Raw genomic sequence first — 20515 nt, 5'->3', positions numbered from 1 at the left:
TTCTGTGATTAGTGTCATATGTAAAAGAACAAAGATAAATATAGACAAGAAAATAGTTTTAAAAAAGTATATATTACGATGGTAATGATGTGATATAATTTACATTTTTATACTTATATATACACACACGTGACATATAATACTGAGTTTCATCTGAATATTATAAAGAGATAAAATATCACGAAAAAAAATAACAGCTGTACAAACGAGATAAAAATTTAAGTTTGTTCAATTCAATCGTGCGATTACAACTCTGATAAATTATAAAATTTATTTTCTATTAATAAGTTTGTAATTCTTGACTTATCGTCATAAGAATAGCGTCGTCTGGATTAGCATAATTTGCTAGATCTGAAAAAAATGAGGCAAGAATTTAGACTATTATTTTCAATATTCATTTTAAATATATGAAAAGCATACGGCTGTTAAAGTGCAAATTAAAATGCATATTGGGGCAATAGCTGAGATCTTAAAATTCGTAATCTTGATATTAATGTAAGCTGCTTTTTTTTTTTTTTTTTTTTTTTTTTAATATTTCGACGATGGCAATAGTTTAATTACGAGTCAAACAAAAATAGTGCGTTTAATCTTTTGTTTTAATATTTTTTATATTTACATATTCACATAATCGTTACTCACGATTATGGCCTCTGTATAGCGGATAGGCTTTTAATTTCCTCAGTAAGAGTTCCATTATCCAGAAGACGCTTAGCCATAAAAGAGCACCCACTGAAAAAGTTCTCATTGCTGTAACACCTCCGTAAGAATCAAACAACCAACCATATATGAAGCTACCACTTGCTACGCCTAAAATGGGTAATAAATAGAAAATGAAAAAATTATGCCGACATAGATTAAACGATGTAACCGATTTCAATACAACATTGATAATAACTAACCAATTCCTTCGAAAACAGCACCGATAAATCCTTGCATAGTGGCTTTCGTCCCAGATGGAGTTACTTTATCACCATATGAAACCATCGTCGGCCAACACAAACCGAATGAAGGTCCATGCAGCAATTCAAGAATTAAAAACAGCCAAGCATTCGATATAATGCTATATGCCATAAATCTGCAGAACAAAATCAGCGTTTTTAGAAACGCACAAATAAAATTGTACAGGGAAATATACCGTGTATATATTTAATTTACCTAATTGCATAGATGAGCAACACGAGACTCATGACGTTGACGTGTCCGAGTTTTTTCAGCACGCTACCTGATACAAAGTTGAAAGGTAATTCACCAAGAAAACATTGAACACCGGTCATTAGACCCTGCAAAGTTTTAATCCACGTAACGTGAGAACTGGCCACCAGGTCCTCACTATACCAGAACACAAAGTTCCAAATGACTGCTGTACACATCCCGGCACCTATGCACCACCAGGCAAACACCAACACTCTTCCTTCTCTGACAACGGTTAACAGTTCCCGAAATAGCGACGGCTCGTCTGCGGAGCATTCTGTATTTTTCTGTAACGATACTGCCCCATTACCTGCCAATTTTGGATCTTTTGATAAATAAGAAGTATCAAACTTCTGTCTATTATCTTAATCTTAAGTAATGTAATATTTAAAAGCTCTTTTTTACCTTTTTCAATGTTGCAGATACCACAATGTCAGCGATCATAGCAACTAGCATGATATAAAATATACAAGTGTAGTCTTTTTCGTATTGCCCCTTGCTGGAAAGATCTATCAAATAGCCTGAACTTATCCCGAAAATACCGAAGCCAATGCTGCCCCACATCTTCTGTTTTCCGTAATCTTTTCTTCTTTCGGGACCTAAAATATATGCAGTCGTAATTTAATAATAACGTTATATATGTAACAGGGCGCGATACGAACCAAGAAGATCGAAGCAGATGGCATCGGCTATGCTAACTACAACAGCCATACCGATCCAACTAATAACGGCAGCCCATAAAAATAAATGGAACTGGTACGTAGAATGTCTCGCGTCGCTTCGCGAATCCTTAGCTTCCTGCATAAGATGATTGAATGCAGTGTTATTCCGACAAGTTGCCATACACGAAGTCCTTAACTTGCCTCCGCATACTGGAATGTGTGCAGTGCCATCGATAAACGTGCGCAATCTTACGTCTACGCAATCTCTAGTCTGGAAATTTGTAATAAAATCGGCGTTACTTTCGTAAAAGGTAAATTAAAAAAAAAAAAAAAAAAAAAATTACAAGTATCTTACAAGTAAATCTTGATATACATCAAATCCTGCACCAAAATCGAACGTGCCGTTTACAGAAACATTTTTGCCAGATAGTTGTAAAAAACCGTGAGATACTCCTTTACAAGAGACCTATAAATACAAATTTTTATTAATAAATTAAAACATTAAAAAATGCGCGATAAATATAATTACATACCTGACAGGCCGCGTCGGTGTGAGTCTCTGATATTACATTATTTAATACTTTTTTTGAAAATTTTATCTGTGGACAAATTTCCAAGTATGGCAAATCATTATCACAAATAAGAATGACATTTGCCCTTCTGTCTATTTCAGGAATAAAATAAACTGAGAAGAATGCTGCTGCTAACATAACTTGGAATATCAAAAAGAAGGTTTTATGCAATTTAAATTTATCAGCCAAGGTGCCAAACAATGGCTTTGCAACCAGGCCAGAAATTGGTAATACTGTGTAAATTGTACCGACCACCGTCGCGGAGAAACCCAATTGCTTTCCGATCGTTGGAAGAAATTGCACCATTGGTCCTGTCGCTGCAGAAAAAAAAAAAAAGTAAGTATAATGAATTTGGAATATGAAAAGTAACCGTCTGTAATATAACGACTGTTAAAAAGAGAAAATCTCAATCAACTTACCAGCATTGTAAAGAAAATAATGCGACTTTATGGATGCAAGTTCCTTATTCACGTTTTGCAACATAATTCAAACGTCAATCGACCAGATATATACTTTTTATTAGTATTGTTACTAGGCGGGATGCAATATAAGTTTCAATATAAGATGTTAAATTTGAATAAACATTAAATATAAATATATATATTTTTTTGCTGAGCTGTGTAAAAAAAATCCAGCATAGGCACGCATAAGTCCTAACGTAATCGTCTTTGATTTGTGCAGCTTACGTCTGTAACAAAAGAGTAACATGTAATTTTGATATTATACATTGCACGATACTTACGATGTTATAAAGCAGATGCCTTTGTGAATTGCTTTTAATTTTCGCAATAATACTTTTTGTATCTTTACTATAAAACAAATCACTTTTATTTACTTGTACGTAAAGTATGAGCAAACTGTAGTCAACTTAACCAATTAACCGATCAAACAATACCGACAATACCTCATTAACACAGACAGACTAATTAAAAATCTTGCCATTTAACACTTGGAGAAACAAATTAGATCAAGGATAACGAATCGTTAAGAAATGTTCGCTGCAAAATTTCTAGCTTAACGACAATTTAATTAATTGTCGTTGATGAAGTTTAGTGCCTCTGACACATGGGAAAGAGGTGCATAATACCCTTATTAACGGGCAAGATTAATCTCCCGTTGCCAAACACGTAGGATATCAACGTGAAGAGGCTTAGAACGATGTTACAGACGATGCAGCACGAGGGGGAAAAAAAAAACTCGTACCTTGAACGCAACTGCTAGACAGGATAGATTAGACCAAAGTTTTTCGAACGATGCATCACCTCGCGCGAGGCTTAACCAAGATCCTGCACACAGCCGAACATTTGCCCTACGTGTAGATCAAACCGATCTAATTGCCTCGGTTCAATTCCCGTTTGCTCGCGTATCACCGCGACCCACTCGACGATATCGCGTGAATCACAGATAAGTCGGGCCGTTAGCGCACCGATGAACCTAGCTCCTCTTTTTTTTTCTTTTCCTTTCCGTCTCTCTCTCTCTCTCTCTCCGTCCTCTTCTCGACTGTCAATGCGTTCCGGCTTACGCAACGATAGGTTCCTCGCGACAAAGACACAAAACTGACGGGGTACCGGCTTGTAATCGTAGACTTATTGTTAGTTTCTTCTTGCGTAAGTATCAAGGTGCAATATACAAATATGCAAGCGAACCCTCGCAGGCAGAGAGCCCAACTCGGAATCGCGGCTTCCACGCGTAGAGAGCAGTCGAAACGCTGGCTTCACACGGACGAGCCTCTGTATCTGTACGCGTGGAAGCCGCGATTCCGAGTTCGGCTCTCTGCTCGCAGATATCGGATACAGTTTACTTCTCTTGCGCATCGCCGCACGATAGTCTTGAATTACACCGCCGTCAGCTTTTTGCTGGTGGGAACATATATCATGTGTATTTCGAGAACAAACGTTAATTTATTTTTTTTTCTTTTTTGCAGGACATTATCCAGTTAAAATATTAAGATAATGATAAAGAAGGTTAGTAAATTATAATTAAAAATTGACTTATTTACGTACGTTAAATAATACGATGATAAAGGATGTAAGGGTTGATGAAAAAACGAATAATTTTAATTTTTTTTTGATAAAGTCTATGATAAACTCGTAGATAATTTTAATTTTTCAATTTTTATCTTTTTGAATTTTGTGCTCGCGTATTTTGCATGTCGGGATTAAAATTAATTGCATGGAGGGAGTATCGAGAGATAAGTGTTATCACGAAGCGTAACAAACTTGGCGATTTTGTAACAAACTGCGATTTAATTTGTCATAGATACATTTACAATATACATTTACAATATATATATTTATAAGTTTCAATACCGCTTTTTCTGCCGACGAATACTCTGCTTTGAAATAAAAATGAATTTAATGGGTGTATACAACGATAGCGGCGTGTTACGTAATATTTCGTCTTTTTTTTTTTATTTTTTTTTATTTTTCTCTTTTTACCTCCGCACATGCTCGTACACGTAATATTTCTGCTTCTGAGCTCTTGTTATATTATTATATGCATCTTTTTCATCTCCTCAAAGAAAGAAAACGGAAAAGACACCTTTTTTTCTCTTCCAAGATTTAACTTTTGCGAGCAATGCTCGTCTCTTTCCGGGTCTTTGCACCGATCCCTCGTTACGTCAAGATCTCTGAAGATCATCCCATCCTCTACATGAGATATGTGTTTCATATATATATATACAAAGAAAGCCTAAATCCCTTACGTGCTATTCCCTTACAAGGCTAGATAATCTACATAACGTATAACCAGCAACAGGGCGCTCGACAATTATTATACACTGAAAAATCCTCTTTCGGTTTCCCAAGCCGAGAGTCTTTTTTTTACGAGCTCGACGTTTAATTCGCTAATCGGATCGAAAACGGAAAGACCAAACCGGGGAAACCCGACGGGGTTAAACGATACTCGGCGAAATGTGGACCCGAACAACGGAGCAATAGAGAGGAAGGAAAGGGGACACCCTCCTCTCCCCTTTCCCTTCTTCCCGTCATCTAATTAACAATTTAGGTAAAAATTCAAATATCGCATGACTCCGGGTCCCGACGCATACGTATGTACGGTATATCCGCGCATTTACGCATACGCATACACATACCGGGAGCACGTGCAAGATCCGTTTCACGCGTGCATTTATCAACGTGGAGATAAGCGTCAGGCAAAACGCATTCGTAAGAAACAATGTACGCAACAATGATGCATCTTGCACAAATATACGACGTACATACACATTATACACGCAAATATATAACGTATTACGTTTGTTATACATTATTTATCCACGGAGATATTTTGCCCGACGTCTTTTTACGCACGGAGGAACTTTCGATAGACGATGCGCGGATCGTTTTACTCTCAGCGCTGGCGATCTCGACTTAGAGCTACTGAACCTCTCGGTTAATCTTGTCGTTTTTTCTTTTTTGTTTTATAGAAAACTATCAAAAATTCCTATATCGAAAAAGTAGACCTGTCCTTTTATATACATGAGAAGCTTTTCTCGCTTCCAACGTACAGTGTAAAAATGTCAAAGTTACGCTCGCTAGTATAAAAAAAAAAAAAAAAAAAAAAAAACCAATAAAGAAACAAAAGTCGCGGTGAAAAAAAAAAAATGTACAAACGGTCGTTTACCTAATTCCGTAGAGAGCCTGACGGATACATGCGACGGTCAGTTATGTAAAAAATAATAAAAAAAAGACAAGTCGCGAGAAGAATGTCCTTTATAAATTAGAAAAAAAAAAAAAATAATAATAAAAAAAAGTAAAAAAGACATCCTCCTCTCTCTCGCGCGCTCGCCAAGAGACTTTCGATTAATATTTGGTGTCCCTTTGGATCTGTCGAAGAATCGCGCCTCCTTAAACGTCTGTCGACTAACAAGGCTCGTCATCTGTCCGGAAGATCTGTCGTCATCGTATCACGGAGCGATCTCGCAGCGATCTTAATGGCTAAAGCCAGGACGGTCGATGGTGATGCGGCGGTGGGCCGAGGGCATAGAGCGTGTGAATGTATTGCTGATAAGCAGCCTGGTCCATCGTTAAATTGGGCGCGTGTGGGGTCACGTAAGCAGAAACCGGCGGAGCGTAGGCCGATCTCTGGGCTGCGGCGGCAGCTGCGGCTGAGTGCAGGAACGAATGAGGCGGCGGATAATTCCTCGGTGGTGGCTGGCTGCCGAGTTTGTTACAAGATGTTGACTGACCCGAAGCGTTACTCCCTGTCGGCGGTCCCATCGACGTCTGCGACTGTTGCTGCTGCTGCTGCTGCTGTTGCTGCTGCTGGTGCTGTTGTTGCTGCTGCTGCTGCTGCTGGTGCTGTTGTTGTCGTAGAGCCATGTTGTAGTAACTCCCTGGATTGCGAAACTCGTCCGTCAGGAAGGCAAACGCGGCGGCCGCGGTAGCGTCTTTGTCGTAAGGGAACGGCGGCGCGTGGCCGGCGGTCGCCCCGCTGGCAGAGGCGGCAAAGTTAAAGGCACTACCTGCGGGCGGTGGGACCACCGTAGATGTCTTCAAGGCGCCGATAGAATCGGCCGCGGTCGCGGCCGCATATTGCGGAAACGCGGGCATCCCTGCCGCTTGTGATTGATCGCCGCTCGTCGTCACAGTCGTCGCTGCAACAGCTGCGCTAGATTGTTCCTGCTGCTGCGGATGCTTGCTTTTTCGACTCCTCTTTGTCTTGGGCTGCGACACGGTGGGCGTCATCGTAACGACAGGCGTCGCCCGCACGTCACTCTCGCCGGATCGTCGCGACATCGCGAGGATACCTTGACTATTCTTGGTCACCGCGCTCTGTAAACTCTGTAACAGATTAAGCTGCTCAAGTTCGGCAGGACCAGGCGGGCCACCTCGTCCATAGGCAGCGAGATGCTCCGTCTTGGTTCCGGGCGGTGGTCGTGGGATAGTCAACAGTTGTTGCTGCTCCTTACTCGGTGGCCGACCCACCAGACTGAGGCTTAACCGTGCATACGCCGAATTAGTCGCCATAGAGTCAGCTAAGCCCCCAACGAATGGCGTGCCGTCAAATTGACTGACTGACACGGCATCAGGCTGCGAAAGAGCCATCATTGGCTCGAAATTCGGAAACTGTTCCTGACTCGGACGCGGTACGGCACCTTCCTGTGAAAGACCACGTGCGCCGGACTCGCTGACAGCCGACTCGTACGCACGTTTCTTCATCGGAGGAGGATTACTGGAGGGAGATACGGCCACCCCGCCACTGCCCCCACCAGCGGACTTGGAACCAGCGTCGAAATAATGCGGACTAGGATACACCGGCCTCGAGTTCGGTGGCGGTAATGGATAAGCGGATGGCTGGAAGCCACTTGGATAGAGTGGCTCGTGGGCTGTCGTCAAATTTTGCTGAAATGCCAACAATTGCGTCTGATCCGACGCAGGCGTAGGTAATTGGTCGCTGGACGATTTGCCAAGGAACCCACGCGGTTGCATCTCGGGAAAACTGGTCCGAGAACACTCTTGTGAAGCTGATTGCTGTTGTTGTTGCATCTGTTGCTGACTGCCGTGTCTCGAAGCAGACCGCTGAAGCTCGACGTTGGAAAAACTGTTTGGATACGGTGGTGGATACTGACTCGATGACTGGTAAATCTGATGATTCGCATTTAGATTCAACGATTCCGATTGAGCTGGGAAAGTTCGCTGTTGATCGCCCGTTGCTGTCTTTTCGCTAGTATTAGATTTAAGATACTCTCCTCGATGTTCAGGCTCGTTTACGGACGAAGATACCGTAGGCGACTGTTGAATGTACGAAGGATTTTGCTTGAAATCCTGGGGATAATTCGCAGACGGGGCTGCAGCTTGAGCAGGATATTCCTCCGAGTTCTTCGATGATTGAAGCTGAGCATAATTAGCGGACTGTTGCGGAGAAGGCTGCGAATATCCAGGAGATTGTTGCGGCGGTTGTGCGGGATTACACGTGGATTTTTGTTGAGGCGACGATTGTGGATAATTGCGCGACTGTTGAGGCGATGGTTGTGAATAATTCACCGCCGCTGTCGCCGACGACGATGCCGACGCTGCTGCTGCTGCTGCTGCTGTCGCCGTTCCGGATGTTTGTTGCGGCGAAAGTTGCGAATAATTCGGCGGTGTCTGCGGTGAATGTAACGGATGTGAGTACGTTGCCGGCTGCTGAGGAGACGACTGCCCGACAACAGGATAATTGGTCAATGGTTGCGGCGACGGATGAGGTTCAGTGAATGGAGATGACGCTTGCGGCGAGTGTTGAGAGAAAGATTGAATTTGCTGGTGCGACGATTGCGAATAATTCCGATCGTGTTGCGGAGTCGGGTAGGAGGCCGGAGGCTGCGGCGACGGCTGCGAGTAGTTGGAAGAACGTGTTTGCGGAGACGACTGCGGAGAGAAACTCGGCGGTTGAGGAGACGGCTGCGCGTACACATTCGGTGGTTGAGGCGAAGGTTGAGAGTAATTAGCAGGCGGTGGCTGCGGTGACAGACGATTGTATCCGGTGGGCTGCTGAGGAGAGGACTGCGCATATGGAGAGTGTGGAGACGGCTGCGAGTAATTCGGTGGCGTTTGAGGAGAGGACTGCGTATAAGGAGACTGTTGTTGCTGCTGCGGAGAAGCTTGCGGATAACTGGCGACCGTTTGGGGCGAGGGCTGAGAATAATTAGCAACTGCGTTCTGTTGCGGCGATGGTTGCGAATAACTCGGAGTAGCCGATTGTTGCGGCGAGGGCTGCGAATAATTTGACGGCGGTGTCTGAGGCGACGATTGAGGATAAACCGGCTGCATCGGTTGCGGAGAGTGTTGCGGATAAACAGGTGATTGATTCTGATTGCTGGCAGGTAATTGTTGTGGAAAACGTTGCGGAGACATCTGCGAATACGCTTCGCTAGCGTTATCTTGAGGCGAAGATTTCTGATATGGCGATTGATACGGTGGCTGCGCATTTACTTGAGGATAGACAGGTGGGGGTTGTTCGTAAGGTGACGGATAAGCTGGAGATAACGGATGATTTTGTGGTGACGGAGTGGGTGGTAATTGCGCGCTGTATCTCGGTGGAGTCGCGTAATAAGGACTATTGTACGGACTGCTTCCCGTTGACAATGCATCCTGATAAAATCCTGCACCCCTTATCGGTTCGGTCGGAGTTATCACGGGCTGGCATTGCGGAGAGTGCGATGCACGGGAGGCTGGCGGCGATTCTTGAGAGAAACTAGATACCGATTCGCTGACACTGCTTCCACCGGTGCTCAATCGTCGTTGTCTACCGCTAAACGTCTCCTGTGAATCCCCGTCTTTTTTTATCATTGTAGCTTCTTCCGCTTCCTCGTCCTTCTTTTTTGATTTTGGCGCTCCAAAGGCTTTGAACCAGGCACTCAAATTTGGCGTGGCAGATTTTGGTTTTTGTGATTCTTCCGTAGATCGAGCCGTCGTCTCTTTTTCCTCTACCGTGCTCGACGTTTTCGTAATTTCCTTAGCGTGCGATTTTTTTTCCTCTTTGACATTAGACGCTTGAGTTGCAGCGAGAGAGTGATCCTCCTCTTCGTCGTCGTTCGATAAATTAGGATTAGGTGACGATACTAAACTCTTACAGATCAATTGGATGGAATCTACGTTTTTCAGTACAGTACCTAAGCTGAGCTTTGGTTCTTCATCATTATCCTTATTCGATTGATCGTTATCACTTGTAGAGTGGCTCGCGGGATCATTAGCATTAGCGCTCGGCGCATTAAGCGGCTTTTTCAGAAGTAAATTTCCCTTGCTTTTCCCAGGTTGTAAACGATCGATCGTGCGTTGTATCTTTTTCGGTCGACTTGGTCCATGAGGGCCAAATATTTTCATAGAGCTCGGTCTCTTACGCGCAGCTTCGATCTTAGATCCTGTTCGATTGGTCTCGACAGAAGTATGAAGTACTGGCGAGTCCCCGCCAGAGGAGAATTCCGAAAGCTTGGGAGCGTCGTCGAGCCACTTGTTAATATCCTATTACATGTAATAAAACACATTAGGATGTATGATTTATATAAGACAAAAATTAAACATAAAAGGAGAATTTTTACATTAGGAAATAAACAACATTGCAAATTATAGAATTTATCGATTCTCTGATCTCTAAATACATCTAATAACGCATAATTTTAATTAATATTAATTACAAAAGTGACAAAAACTATCAACAGTTTAAAACAATTGGGTTTTTTTTTCCCTTGAATATATTATTACTGAATATATTATTAAAACAAGTTTATTCTTATACAATTGATTGATTGATAAAATTTAACGATATAATCTTAAAAATTGCATTTTATAAACTTACGTGAAGTGTTTTCTCCGTCGCTTGATTCAATGCTTGAATCGTAGCATTCTCTTCCGCTTTCGATCCTTTGGCATGTTTAGCATGAATGCTTTTTTTATTTTCATTGATTTCGGGATCATGTTTTTTAATCGCATCATCCGCAATCTTATCTTCCTTCGTACTTTTCTTCGACTTTGATCGCTTTCCACTGTCTTTGTCATTGTCGTGGAAAGTACTACTGTTTGAAGGCACTTTTTTGGAATAGATACCGTGAACGTCACCTTTCACCGCTTTTCTTTGTTTTTCTTTTTCGTTTTTTAATTTTTCCTCACGTCTTCTATCGCTTATTTTATCTTTTAAGCCATCAAGCGAGTCCACATCTTTATTACCAATTAATGTAGAAAGCTTCTTGGAGATGTGAGTATGTTTGGAAGCTAAAGCGCTTTCTAATTCTACGTCCTTCGAATCCGTTTGACTTTTTAACTCTCCGTTCTTTAATTCCTCATTCTTCTGTTTTAATTTCTTGTTCTTTTGCTTGTGACCTTTGTCGGCTTTTTCATCAGACTTGGTTATAGCTTTTGAGTTGGACTTTTCTCTTTTACGATTCTTTTTCGTTTTAACATGTGAAGATTGTTTTTTGCTCTCTTCGAATATTGTATCATTTTCTTCTACTTCTATCTTTTTTAATTTACTCTTCTTCACATTGTCAGTCAATCTTGTAGTTTCTTCCAGTTCTTTCTTTTCTATTTTTCTACTTTTACTTTTTGCAATTATTGGAGGTTCATAATCTTCTTCAAAATCTTCCTTTCGCTTTTTATTTTCCTTAGTTTCTTTGGCAGATCGTACAACAATTTCCGAGTCTTTTTTCGATTGATGTCGCTCTTTACTCGTTTTTTTATTAGACGTTTTTAATTCTTCCGTTTCTTTAGGTAGCTTTTTGGTTTTAAGTAAACTATTTACATCAATATTTTTTCTTCTTTTTGACGTTACGACACTAGACTCGGATATTGCATCTTCGCTTTCCTGATCTTCCTGCTCTTCGTCATCTTCGTCCGATCCTTCCTCTTTCACTTTTTTACTTTTCTTCTTTCCCCTTTTTTTTTTCGCAACTTTAATACTTTTATTCCTCTTTTCATCTTCGTCCACCTTTTCATTGCTCTTAGATTTTACTTTACTTTCAGGTTTATAAGATTTGGATTTCTTAGTTGATTTTTTCGAACGTTTACGTGCGTTATGGTGCGAAGAGGATAAATGACGTGAGGGGTACGATAAAGATGTAGGTGATTCGACCAGTGACCGAGGAGAAGTGAGATCTTCGTCGCTGGACGTTTCCGATTCTAAATATCGACTTACGGCTTTGTCAAAGGCTTCCTTAAGATTAGTTGCCATGTCCGTGTATTCTGAAATATATATAACATATTGTAAGCTTTACCAATATACGTGTAATAATCAAATTACTAATTGACGCATGGAAAAATAATGTACGAATTTGATAAAAGTACAAACCATTATCCGAGCCATTATATTGTCTGCAATTGTCGACGATAAGTCGAAAATCGCGTTTAAACTGACTTAAGCTTTTATACGAGCCATTTTCCAATTTCTCTTCCATAGTTTTGAGATCCATCGGCCTGCGTACCACGCTGTAATACCTATAAAAATTATGCACACAAAAAATGTAACATCGAGTATAAATTAATGACTTAAAAATGCGTATAAAATTATACCTTGGCGCATAATCCTCATCCACGGGCTCAATGAATGGCCAGGCATCCACGTGATCTTTAACACTTTCGAGAACTTTGTGCATACCGACGCAACGCTCTTCTTCTTCGATGCCAAACGAATACCCATATTTGTAACCATAATTACAAGATACGTAATTTTCTCCGTGATTCCCAATACCCTTTTTCTTCTCTAAATCTTCTACTTCGTCCCTGGTATGAATTACAATCTGACCAACAGCAGATGCCAAAGAATTATTCGTTTGCCGTCCTTTTTTCTGAACTGGAGGAGTTGACGATGGCGGAGTGGGGTCTTCTTTAACATAAGATTTTGATGCATGCGTCCCTTTTTTATTAGTCCCTTTGGTCGTTTTAGTCCTGATCTTGGATTTGACCATGACTGTATCCATCTGTGTAGCAGGTTCCTGGCTACGAAGCACTCGCGCGCTATTACGTTGCAACAGTTTACGTCGTTGCTGTTTCTCTTTTAAATCAAACAATTTCGGTATTTCCGGCATAAAATCCTCGGACAATGTACGATAAAGCTTACGTTCGGTGTCGTACTCCTAAATAAATAAATAAATAAATAAATAAATAAATATACAACATAGTTTTATTTGCGATTTTACAATTTGTATACTTTTTTATTTAATAGAGGAAAAAAAAGACAATTATTACCGAATCGCGAAATTTTTCAACTAATCTGCTCCAATCTTGCTGAGTAAAACAAACAACTTGCCAAACGCTTTCTCGTCCGTTGTTTATTAAACTAGCTTCCTCCTTCTCTTCCTCTTCCTGTTCCTCCTTCGCCACTCTGTTCCGTCGTCTTTTGCGCTTTTTGTCCCTTGGCTTACTTTTTTGTTTGTGTGAGGCACTGTTAGAAGTATCAATGTAATCCTCCCGGTACAATCGAGTGCCGTAGAAGTACCAGTAGGCAGAATTCTTACGATCATGTCCCAAAGGTTCGACTCGCAGGCTATCCGAGTCCAAGTTGCTTAACGATTGCTCCTGTTACAAATATCATATTTGCTCGATCGTATTATCGTTCATATAATCGTTTAGAGCAAACATGTACAAATTATTACAACCCAAATACGTACTACGTCTTCGGCGTCAAGCCTAAAGTCACAGAGCGCACGTAATATTTCTACTTTCTGACGAAGTGGTAACAATTCAAAGTCTACGTCTGTATTAAAAGGATTTTCACATTTGTATTCCTGTGAAGATGTACAAGCATTTTCTCTTAGTTATGTTTTATAATCAATATGGGACTAATAATTGAATTTATAAAATTTCTAGAGGATATACGTACTTGACATTTTTTCCGGAAGAGTCTACGCAAAAACATCTGATAATTAAAGGTAGAGATGTCATTGCGGGTGTCATTTGGCAAGCAGCCTTCCAATAATTTTACTATCAGTTCCTGCAGCAACCGTCCCTCGGTACCGCCGTCCGTTAACAAAGCTTCTTCCAAATCCTATAATTTAATTGGGGTTAATATCAAGACACATTTAACAATATAATAATTCATAATGATATGAAGAAGAGAACAAAATGACGTATAAGCTAATAAATAATAAGCTGAAGCATGACAGCGTATTTTGCTGCCTAAATGCTGAAGCGGTACTAACGGGCTTTACATACGCTGCTTACTCATTAGAGAGTTAGCACTTGATTAGATACCTCAATATCAAAATCCAGAAGATTGAAGGCAGCTCTAAATAATGAGCAAAAGTGTGCTATACTTGGCACCTCCCACCACGATTGAATGTCTAAAAAAATAAAGGAACAGTTAAAAGTTCCTTGATCTTTCGAAAGTTCCTCCTGTTTGAAAGTAATGGACGTAATTGCATCCTTTCCTCTTATGGGAAACTATTCAAAATTTTCAAGAAAATTAAAGTAAAGCAAAGCGTAACTAACTGGCAACTAATCTTAATAATTTATTTACATTTAAATATACATATATGCAAACCAAACTATTCTTTATTTGTCAAAATGCAATCATTTATTTGCGACAATTAATTCTCATTTCGTTCTGTGTAAATTCACTTAAGAAAATTCATTTTGATTCTAAACGTAAAAGATGCATGAAAATAAGCCATAAAAAATTATCTGAATTATTACTTTAATGACTATTAATTTTTAACACCTTAAGCAAGAGTCTCTGCAATAGAAAAGAAAAGAAAAGAAAAGAAAAAAAAAAAAATAGAAAAGGGAAAAATTATTATATCTGTCGTAGACGTAACGACGATTGCAAAAAGTATGTACGATCACGCTCCTCCTTCATTTAAAACGTTCAAGACTCGGTGATGGGACGAGGTTGAGAAGAACTGTCTCTCCGCAGTTAAGGGCCAGGATTTGTTCACGTTCCTGCTATTACAAAACTATTCCTAGTATCGCTTACAGCGGCATAAAAATGAAACGATAGTACAGAGAGACATGTATGATCGGCCGGCGATTTGTCACCGCGTCCAAGGGACGCCGGGACGACGGTGGCAGTGGTGGTGGCGGGACTCACCTAAGATCCCGATGAAGGTGGGAAACATAACCCGTCGTGTGGCGGGCGAATCAGCAGAATTAGCGTGTCCAGGGCGGGACACGGACAGCGGGCTCGACGTAGATCCGCGTCCAAGTGTCCCGGGGGAGTGCTACGGGGGGTTGGCTTCTTCGGTGGGCCGTACCCGGCGGGCGGGTGGGCGCGAACGGCAGACGGCGGTGGCAGCGACCCAAAAGTTCCGCGTAGCGCAAGGATTGCGCGCGCGACGAGAAAGATCGAGCAAAACACTTCCGCCGCCCGACCGTGTATATATATATATATATACCTCTTGATGTGTATATATATATATATATATATATATGCATATATACATATACATATATACATATATATTTTATACTTATGCGGGTGTATATATATACATATATGTACGTAATGTGTGTGTGCGGGGGTATATACGTATGCACGTATACGTGTATGCGCGACTGGCCGTTCTTCAGAGCACCGGGATGCACATCAGCGGTGAACGACACCCGTGACGGTCCCGGTAGGCGCGCGCGCGCGATCGCAGTTTCTCATAGTTCACCGAGCGTCCTGGTCGGTCACTGGGTAGTTTTCGGCGGGCAGGTCGGCGGCACTAGCGATCGAGGTGGCGGCGCAGGGCGCAACTCGCGTTCACGGACTTGACGGGGGCCGCGCCGAAGATTTCCTCGCGCCTAATGCGAGAAAGGGATGGAGGGAAGGAGGAAGGGAGGGACGAAGGAGAGGGCTGTCGGCTGTCGGCCGTCGGCTGTCGGCGCGGCGCGGCGCGACTTATCTCGCCGGGACGCGACCGTCGTACGGTGGCTCGCGAAACTCGTGGCGCGCGAGCATCGTTCCCGTCGGGGATACGCACGACGCGCCCCCAAACCACATAATCGGGCCCCCTCAAGCACGCTTTACAATTCTCGCTGCTGGTGGTGGCTGACAATTGGAACGGGGAAGGCGCGCGCGGCCTTCGCAGAAGGAGGCGACGCGCTCCCGCTACGCGAGAGCGGAGTCGAAGACGGAACTGCCGGAAGTTGGTTACGCGCGCGGAACGCGTTGCGCTGTGCTGCCCTGCGTCGCAAACTTCCGTTCGGCGAATATACCTCGAGCCTCGACGCGAATTGATGTGCGGACGCGACGCAAACGAACGGCACTCGGGCGCGGACCAACGACAACTATGCAATGCTATGCAGCCGCGTATCATCGAGAATTTACGAGAATGGCGAGCACCGAGCTCGACTCGATCTCAACAAAGACATCTAGGGGCGAAAGCACAGCACTATGTCGCACGGTTGATACAATTGTCTGCTCTTTTTCGAGTCGGTGAAGCAGGGACAGTGAAAACCAACTAATCAAAATCATATGTATAAGCTCGTTCGCTCAGTTTAGTAAAAAAATGTTGCTTTACAATTGTTGTAGAAAACATTAGAAGATTAAAAGAATTCACAATTAAATAAGCATATTTAAAGTACAACCTTATTTTAGTAATTAATCATTATTTGTAATTCAATAAATATCAACAATTTGAAAAATAATATATATATATATATATATACTATATATAATTATGTACAAACTAAATAATAATTTATACTATTTTTTAGACCTCTTCTTCAAAAGAGCTTTTCTCTGTTTTTCCAACGCTTCCATACGCATATCTTCTAAATCTTCCATGTATCCTGCAAACGTTTGACGTTGTGATTTTAATAAAATCATATTATCAATGCACATATAGCTTATGATAAATTAATAAATTAATAATATACTTGAGATACAAACTAGTACCTATTTTTGTAGATATATATTCTTCTTTTAGTTGTTGTGCAAAATTACTTTCCATACCATCGTCATCGTCATCATCGTTATCATCGTTTTTATACTTGCTTTTATCATAGCCAAATATTTCACTAATGTATTTACTGTAATCTTCATTGTCTTCTGGACCGTCGTCTATAAAGTCAGACAAATCTGAATCGTCTTCCTCATCGTCATAGATACGTCCTGTAAAATATATATATATATATATATATATATTTATATGTAAATTATTTATCTTTTAACAAAATCTTTTTATTATAGGAAACTTACTTTTGTTAGACGCTTTTTTGAGAACCGTTTTTGATTTTAAGGATTTAACATCGGGTGGAGGAAATTGTTTTGCTTTAGGATTAGCCAATGATGATTGCAGCTTTAAATCTGATGATGGGAATTGACGCGGCTTAATATCTTTGGATGATATTTGTTTATTTATCGATTTAGGTTTAGCTAGAATTAATTTATTAGACGACTGAGACTTTACGTCTTCTTGTTTAATTTTGCTTTGTGCTAATTTCTTTTTTTCTTCCTCGATAGCACGCCGCATTTCCTCTAATTGTTTTCTCTCGGCTTCTAACTTCTTTCGTTCTTCCATTAATTCATTCTTAGACGAGCTCTTGTTTGAATTTGACTTTTCGATATTATACTTATCATCGTATTTATTAGTAACTTGTTTAGAAATGGTTGTTGAAACTTTAGGAGCACTTTTATTCATCGTTGAATTAGAGATGACACATTTTTCGTTAGCTTTGGGAATTTTGTTCAATTGTACTTTATCAGATTTGCTGGATGCGCTAATAACGGTTGTCTTCTTTCCCTCTATATCTTTTTTTCCGCGTTGCTCCTTTCTTTCTTTTTCTTGCATGTATTCTATTTTTTGACGCTTTGTCATCGGTCGTTCGTTTTCGACTTTTGGTTTAACTTCTATAACTACAGGTTCATGTTGCTTTACTTCGGCAAGTTTCAAAAGTTCGGCAAAACCCATAGGCGGAGGCAAAGTTTTTTTTTTTACTTTGGGTTTCTCGTCTTTATCTTCTTTGTCGTTAAATTCTTTTTCTCTAACTTCTTTGGGGTTTTTTTCTGTTTTTTCACCAACTTCGATTTCTTTTACATTCGGGGCAGTTAATTTTTTTTTTCTTCTATGTCCACTACTTTCTTCAAGTTCTTGTTGCTTCAAAGCTTGTTTTACTCTATCCTGTAATGCAAAATATGATACTAGTTGATCTATTTTAGGAATGTGCATATTATAATCGTATTAATAATTTAAATTTGTCTTTATTTATAAAGAATATACCTTTGTAGATGCAATATCTTTCACTGTTCTTGCTTCGCTAGTACTAAAAATGGGCTTTTCTGGTGGTAAGCTGTTGTACTTGTTCATAAACTGTTCATACAATGCAGAAGCTGTTTGAGATTCATATCCATAATCATCTTCATCTGGTTGAGAGGGACCTACAGTAATAATATCTTACAATACTTTACATAATTAAGTAACGTAATTATTGCAAGTTTCAAAGACACCCTATAAAGATACATTTTAAATAATCATTTACAATTACATAAAAATAAAGTTCCAAATACTAGAGACAAAAATTTAGTTTACAGACAAGAAAGCACCCAATACTATCAGACCACCACATAAAAAGTTGAAAAACAGATGTAGAAAAATATAGTAATATATAATCTAAGGTAGAGAAGATACACGTATCTTACATTAATATAATAAATATAAATAAAATCACAATTCTATATCGTTTAGAAAAAAATTATAATAATTATAAAAACCAAAAATAGTTCAAGACTTTGTATTTGTAATTCATCTAGATTACTTTAGGATTATATGGCTGACCTTAAAACATCCATCGGCGTGCAAATCCACTGTAAAATTGCTCTGCCTCAAACAGGGAAGATGAATAAATATTGTACTGTATTGCTCGTTTATATTACAACCTGTGGGCAAAAATTTTGCCCATTATGGATAAGTGTTATGGGTAATATTTAATTCTGTTGTATAACCCTAATCAGTTTGCCGCCTTGAATTTTATTACACTTGGATAACTTTCATTATTTTGCAAATTGCATAATACAGATTAATTTACTTTGTTGTTTTAATATTTAATTATACCGATATTGTAGTATTTAACAGTGCTGTATTATAATTTTTTTAAATGTTTGTTATATTGCAAAAAAACAAAACATAAAAAAATAACATAAGATTTCTTGGCATTGTGTTGGGAACTTTATTTTTACATATTGTATTTTAACTTGTTTCCTATACAGAGTATCCTAGAATAAACCAGTCATATTTTTAGGACACGTATGTCTCTCAAAAAAAAAAAAAAAAAATTTAAATGGTATGACTGTCCTACTTGTCTCTAAGAGATCTACCTATCCGCAAAATATAACTGGTTTAGTATGGGATGCCTTGTATATAACTTATATACAACTTACTTTTGTTTTCTTTGATAATAATGTAATTTAATTTTATTATATAAAAAAAAAAGAAACTTTTTTTTTCTTTTTATACATATTAAAATCACATTACCTGCAATAGTGATAGCTGTATTTTCATTATCAATGGCATCCTCAATTACTGATTTATTTGCTGCTTTACATACTTTCAAATGTTTATTTATACGATTTTGAGTTTTTTGATCACGTAAAGCCAAAAGATTCTGAAATAGGCAATAAATATTTGATAATACTTTTTTAAACAAAAAGCAAATTAATTATATGCATCTAATTGATAGAAATTTACATTTCCAAGATGTCTCTATAAAAAATCAAAGTCAGTAAATAAAACTATTATTTTTTTATTTTAACCGTTTACCTAATTAGGTAGTTTTACACAAAATTAAACGGTTAAAATAAAAAAATAATGGTTCCATTTACCAACTTTGATCAATAAACAAACATTTAATCAAATAGTTCACTAACTGTATTTCTAAAAAACCTAAAGAAAAAACTATTTATCAAAATGTATAACAATCTTGTTTTTTTCCTTGATATCAGAAGAAAAGTGATAAGCTTTGAACTGATACAACTAATTGAGCTAGAGATAAACTCTCATTACATTTACTTTTCTTTTAACATACTTACTTCCTTTTTCTTTTTTTCTTCCAAAACTTTTCGTTTTTCCTCTTCTTCCTTTCGAGCTAAGAATTTTTTAATATTATCAGAAAGGGCTTTAGATTGCTTAGACTGTTTCTTTGGTGCTGTAAATTTTGTCTGATAGCATGGACTGATTTGCTAAAAGATAAATAATATATTAGAGAATAGTTGAAATACTTGGGCGAAAAAAAAATTAACCTAAAGTCATATGTGTCTCTACACCGTTTAAACATTTTCAATCCGATTGTAAATAATATATCTATACATATGTGTATATTAACAAGATAAACTAACCTGTTTCTTTGTCTCATTCTTTCGCGCAACGGAAATTAGAGTGCCGAAATCCATTTTATCAACAATGTTGTAAACTCTCGGGAAATTTGCAAACGCTCGTTCATATGCAAATATGCATTTAATATAAGCGAATATTTTCTCTTTAATTTGGTTGAGTTAGATGGTTCAATTACGCTGCATATATGCCGATAACAATTCAAATATTCCGAATATTCATATAAGAAAAGAATAGCAGCTGTCGACACGTCAACAGTAAACAGTATTAAAAACCTTCGACGAGAACCACATTGAAAAGCGATGAGAAAACATCTCGTCTTTCCTTTTTTTTTTTTTTTCCTGCATTGATTAAATCAGGTTGTGAATAAA

General features: G+C 39.3%; 3 protein-coding genes across 5 annotated transcripts; all 3 read right to left on the bottom strand.

Annotated features, from left to right (window-relative positions):
* Positions 1-53: 53 nt before the first annotated feature.
* Positions 54-4097, bottom strand: Sugb (Sugar baby). Its single transcript, XM_070670659.1, has 10 exons — positions 3629-4097; positions 2845-3113; positions 2387-2742; positions 2209-2319; positions 1854-2124; positions 1597-1790; positions 1156-1478; positions 900-1075; positions 640-807; positions 54-351 (listed from the first exon to the last, which is right to left on the bottom strand). Exons 2-10 carry the CDS (start codon positions 2906-2908, stop codon positions 281-283), a joined length of 1734 nt encoding a protein of 577 aa, XP_070526760.1. The 5' UTR covers positions 2909-3113; positions 3629-4097; the 3' UTR covers positions 54-280.
* Positions 4098-4651: 554 nt separating this feature from the next.
* Positions 4652-16119, bottom strand: LOC139110704 (bromodomain-containing protein 4). Of its 3 annotated transcripts, XM_070670649.1 has the most exons (9): positions 14924-16119; positions 14089-14177; positions 13718-13882; positions 13506-13622; positions 13084-13413; positions 12409-12971; positions 12188-12333; positions 10703-12081; positions 4652-10368 (listed from the first exon to the last, which is right to left on the bottom strand). In XM_070670649.1, the coding sequence occupies exons 1-9, from the start codon at positions 14949-14951 to the stop codon at positions 6364-6366; spliced, it is 6822 nt and encodes a 2273-aa protein (XP_070526750.1). In that variant the 5' UTR covers positions 14952-16119; the 3' UTR covers positions 4652-6363. The 3 variants fall into 3 exon arrangements, with proteins under 3 accessions (XP_070526750.1, XP_070526751.1, XP_070526752.1); XM_070670650.1 differs by lacking the exon at positions 14089-14177; XM_070670651.1 differs by lacking the exons at positions 13506-13622; positions 13718-13882; positions 14089-14177; positions 14924-16119 and having other exon boundaries at positions 13145-13245.
* Positions 16120-16287: 168 nt separating this feature from the next.
* On the bottom strand, positions 16288-20478 carry LOC139110711 (protein SPT2 homolog). Its single transcript, XM_070670661.1, has 7 exons — positions 20150-20478; positions 19844-19993; positions 19290-19419; positions 18039-18196; positions 17018-17939; positions 16715-16930; positions 16288-16608 (listed from the first exon to the last, which is right to left on the bottom strand). The coding sequence occupies exons 1-7, from the start codon at positions 20201-20203 to the stop codon at positions 16523-16525; spliced, it is 1716 nt and encodes a 571-aa protein (XP_070526762.1). The 5' UTR covers positions 20204-20478; the 3' UTR covers positions 16288-16522.
* Between the last annotated feature and the right edge of the window lie 37 nt (positions 20479-20515).

Source organism: Cardiocondyla obscurior, linkage group LG21, assembly GCF_019399895.1.
Source record: "Cardiocondyla obscurior isolate alpha-2009 linkage group LG21, Cobs3.1, whole genome shotgun sequence".
Classification (NCBI taxonomy): Eukaryota; Metazoa; Arthropoda; class Insecta; order Hymenoptera; family Formicidae; genus Cardiocondyla; species Cardiocondyla obscurior.
This window is presented reverse-complemented; position numbering and strand designations above follow the sequence as displayed.

What these genes read in the sequence shown, in the direction of transcription:
- LOC139110704 (XM_070670649.1), bottom strand. Translation starts at nt 14,951, where the DNA reads ATGTTTCCCACCTTCATCGGGATCTTAG. An exon ending in GGCTTGACGCCGAAGACGTA is followed by an intron (nt 13,414 to 13,505) that starts GTACGTATTTGG and finishes TATTTGTAACAG; the next exon opens with GAGCAATCGTTAAGCAACTT. An exon ending in TTGAAAAATTTCGCGATTCG is followed by an intron (nt 12,972 to 13,083) that starts GTAATAATTGTC and finishes TTATTTATTTAG; the next exon opens with GAGTACGACACCGAACGTAA.
- Sugb (XM_070670659.1), bottom strand. Translation starts at nt 2,908, where the DNA reads ATGTTGCAAAACGTGAATAAGGAACTTGCATCCATAAAGTCGCATTAT. An exon ending in TATCTGCAACATTGAAAAAG is followed by an intron (nt 1,479 to 1,596) that starts GTAAAAAAGAGC and finishes GTATCGTTACAG; the next exon opens with AAAAATACAGAATGCTCCGC. An exon ending in TGCTGTTTTCGAAGGAATTG is followed by an intron (nt 808 to 899) that starts GTTAGTTATTAT and finishes TACCCATTTTAG; the next exon opens with GCGTAGCAAGTGGTAGCTTC.
- LOC139110711 (XM_070670661.1), bottom strand. Translation starts at nt 20,203, where the DNA reads ATGGATTTCGGCACTCTAATTTCCGTTGCGCGAAAGAATGAGACAAAG. An exon ending in TACAGCTATCACTATTGCAG is followed by an intron (nt 18,197 to 19,289) that starts GTAATGTGATTT and finishes TTATTACTGTAG; the next exon opens with GTCCCTCTCAACCAGATGAA. An exon ending in AAGATATTGCATCTACAAAG is followed by an intron (nt 17,940 to 18,038) that starts GTATATTCTTTA and finishes TTTGCATTACAG; the next exon opens with GATAGAGTAAAACAAGCTTT.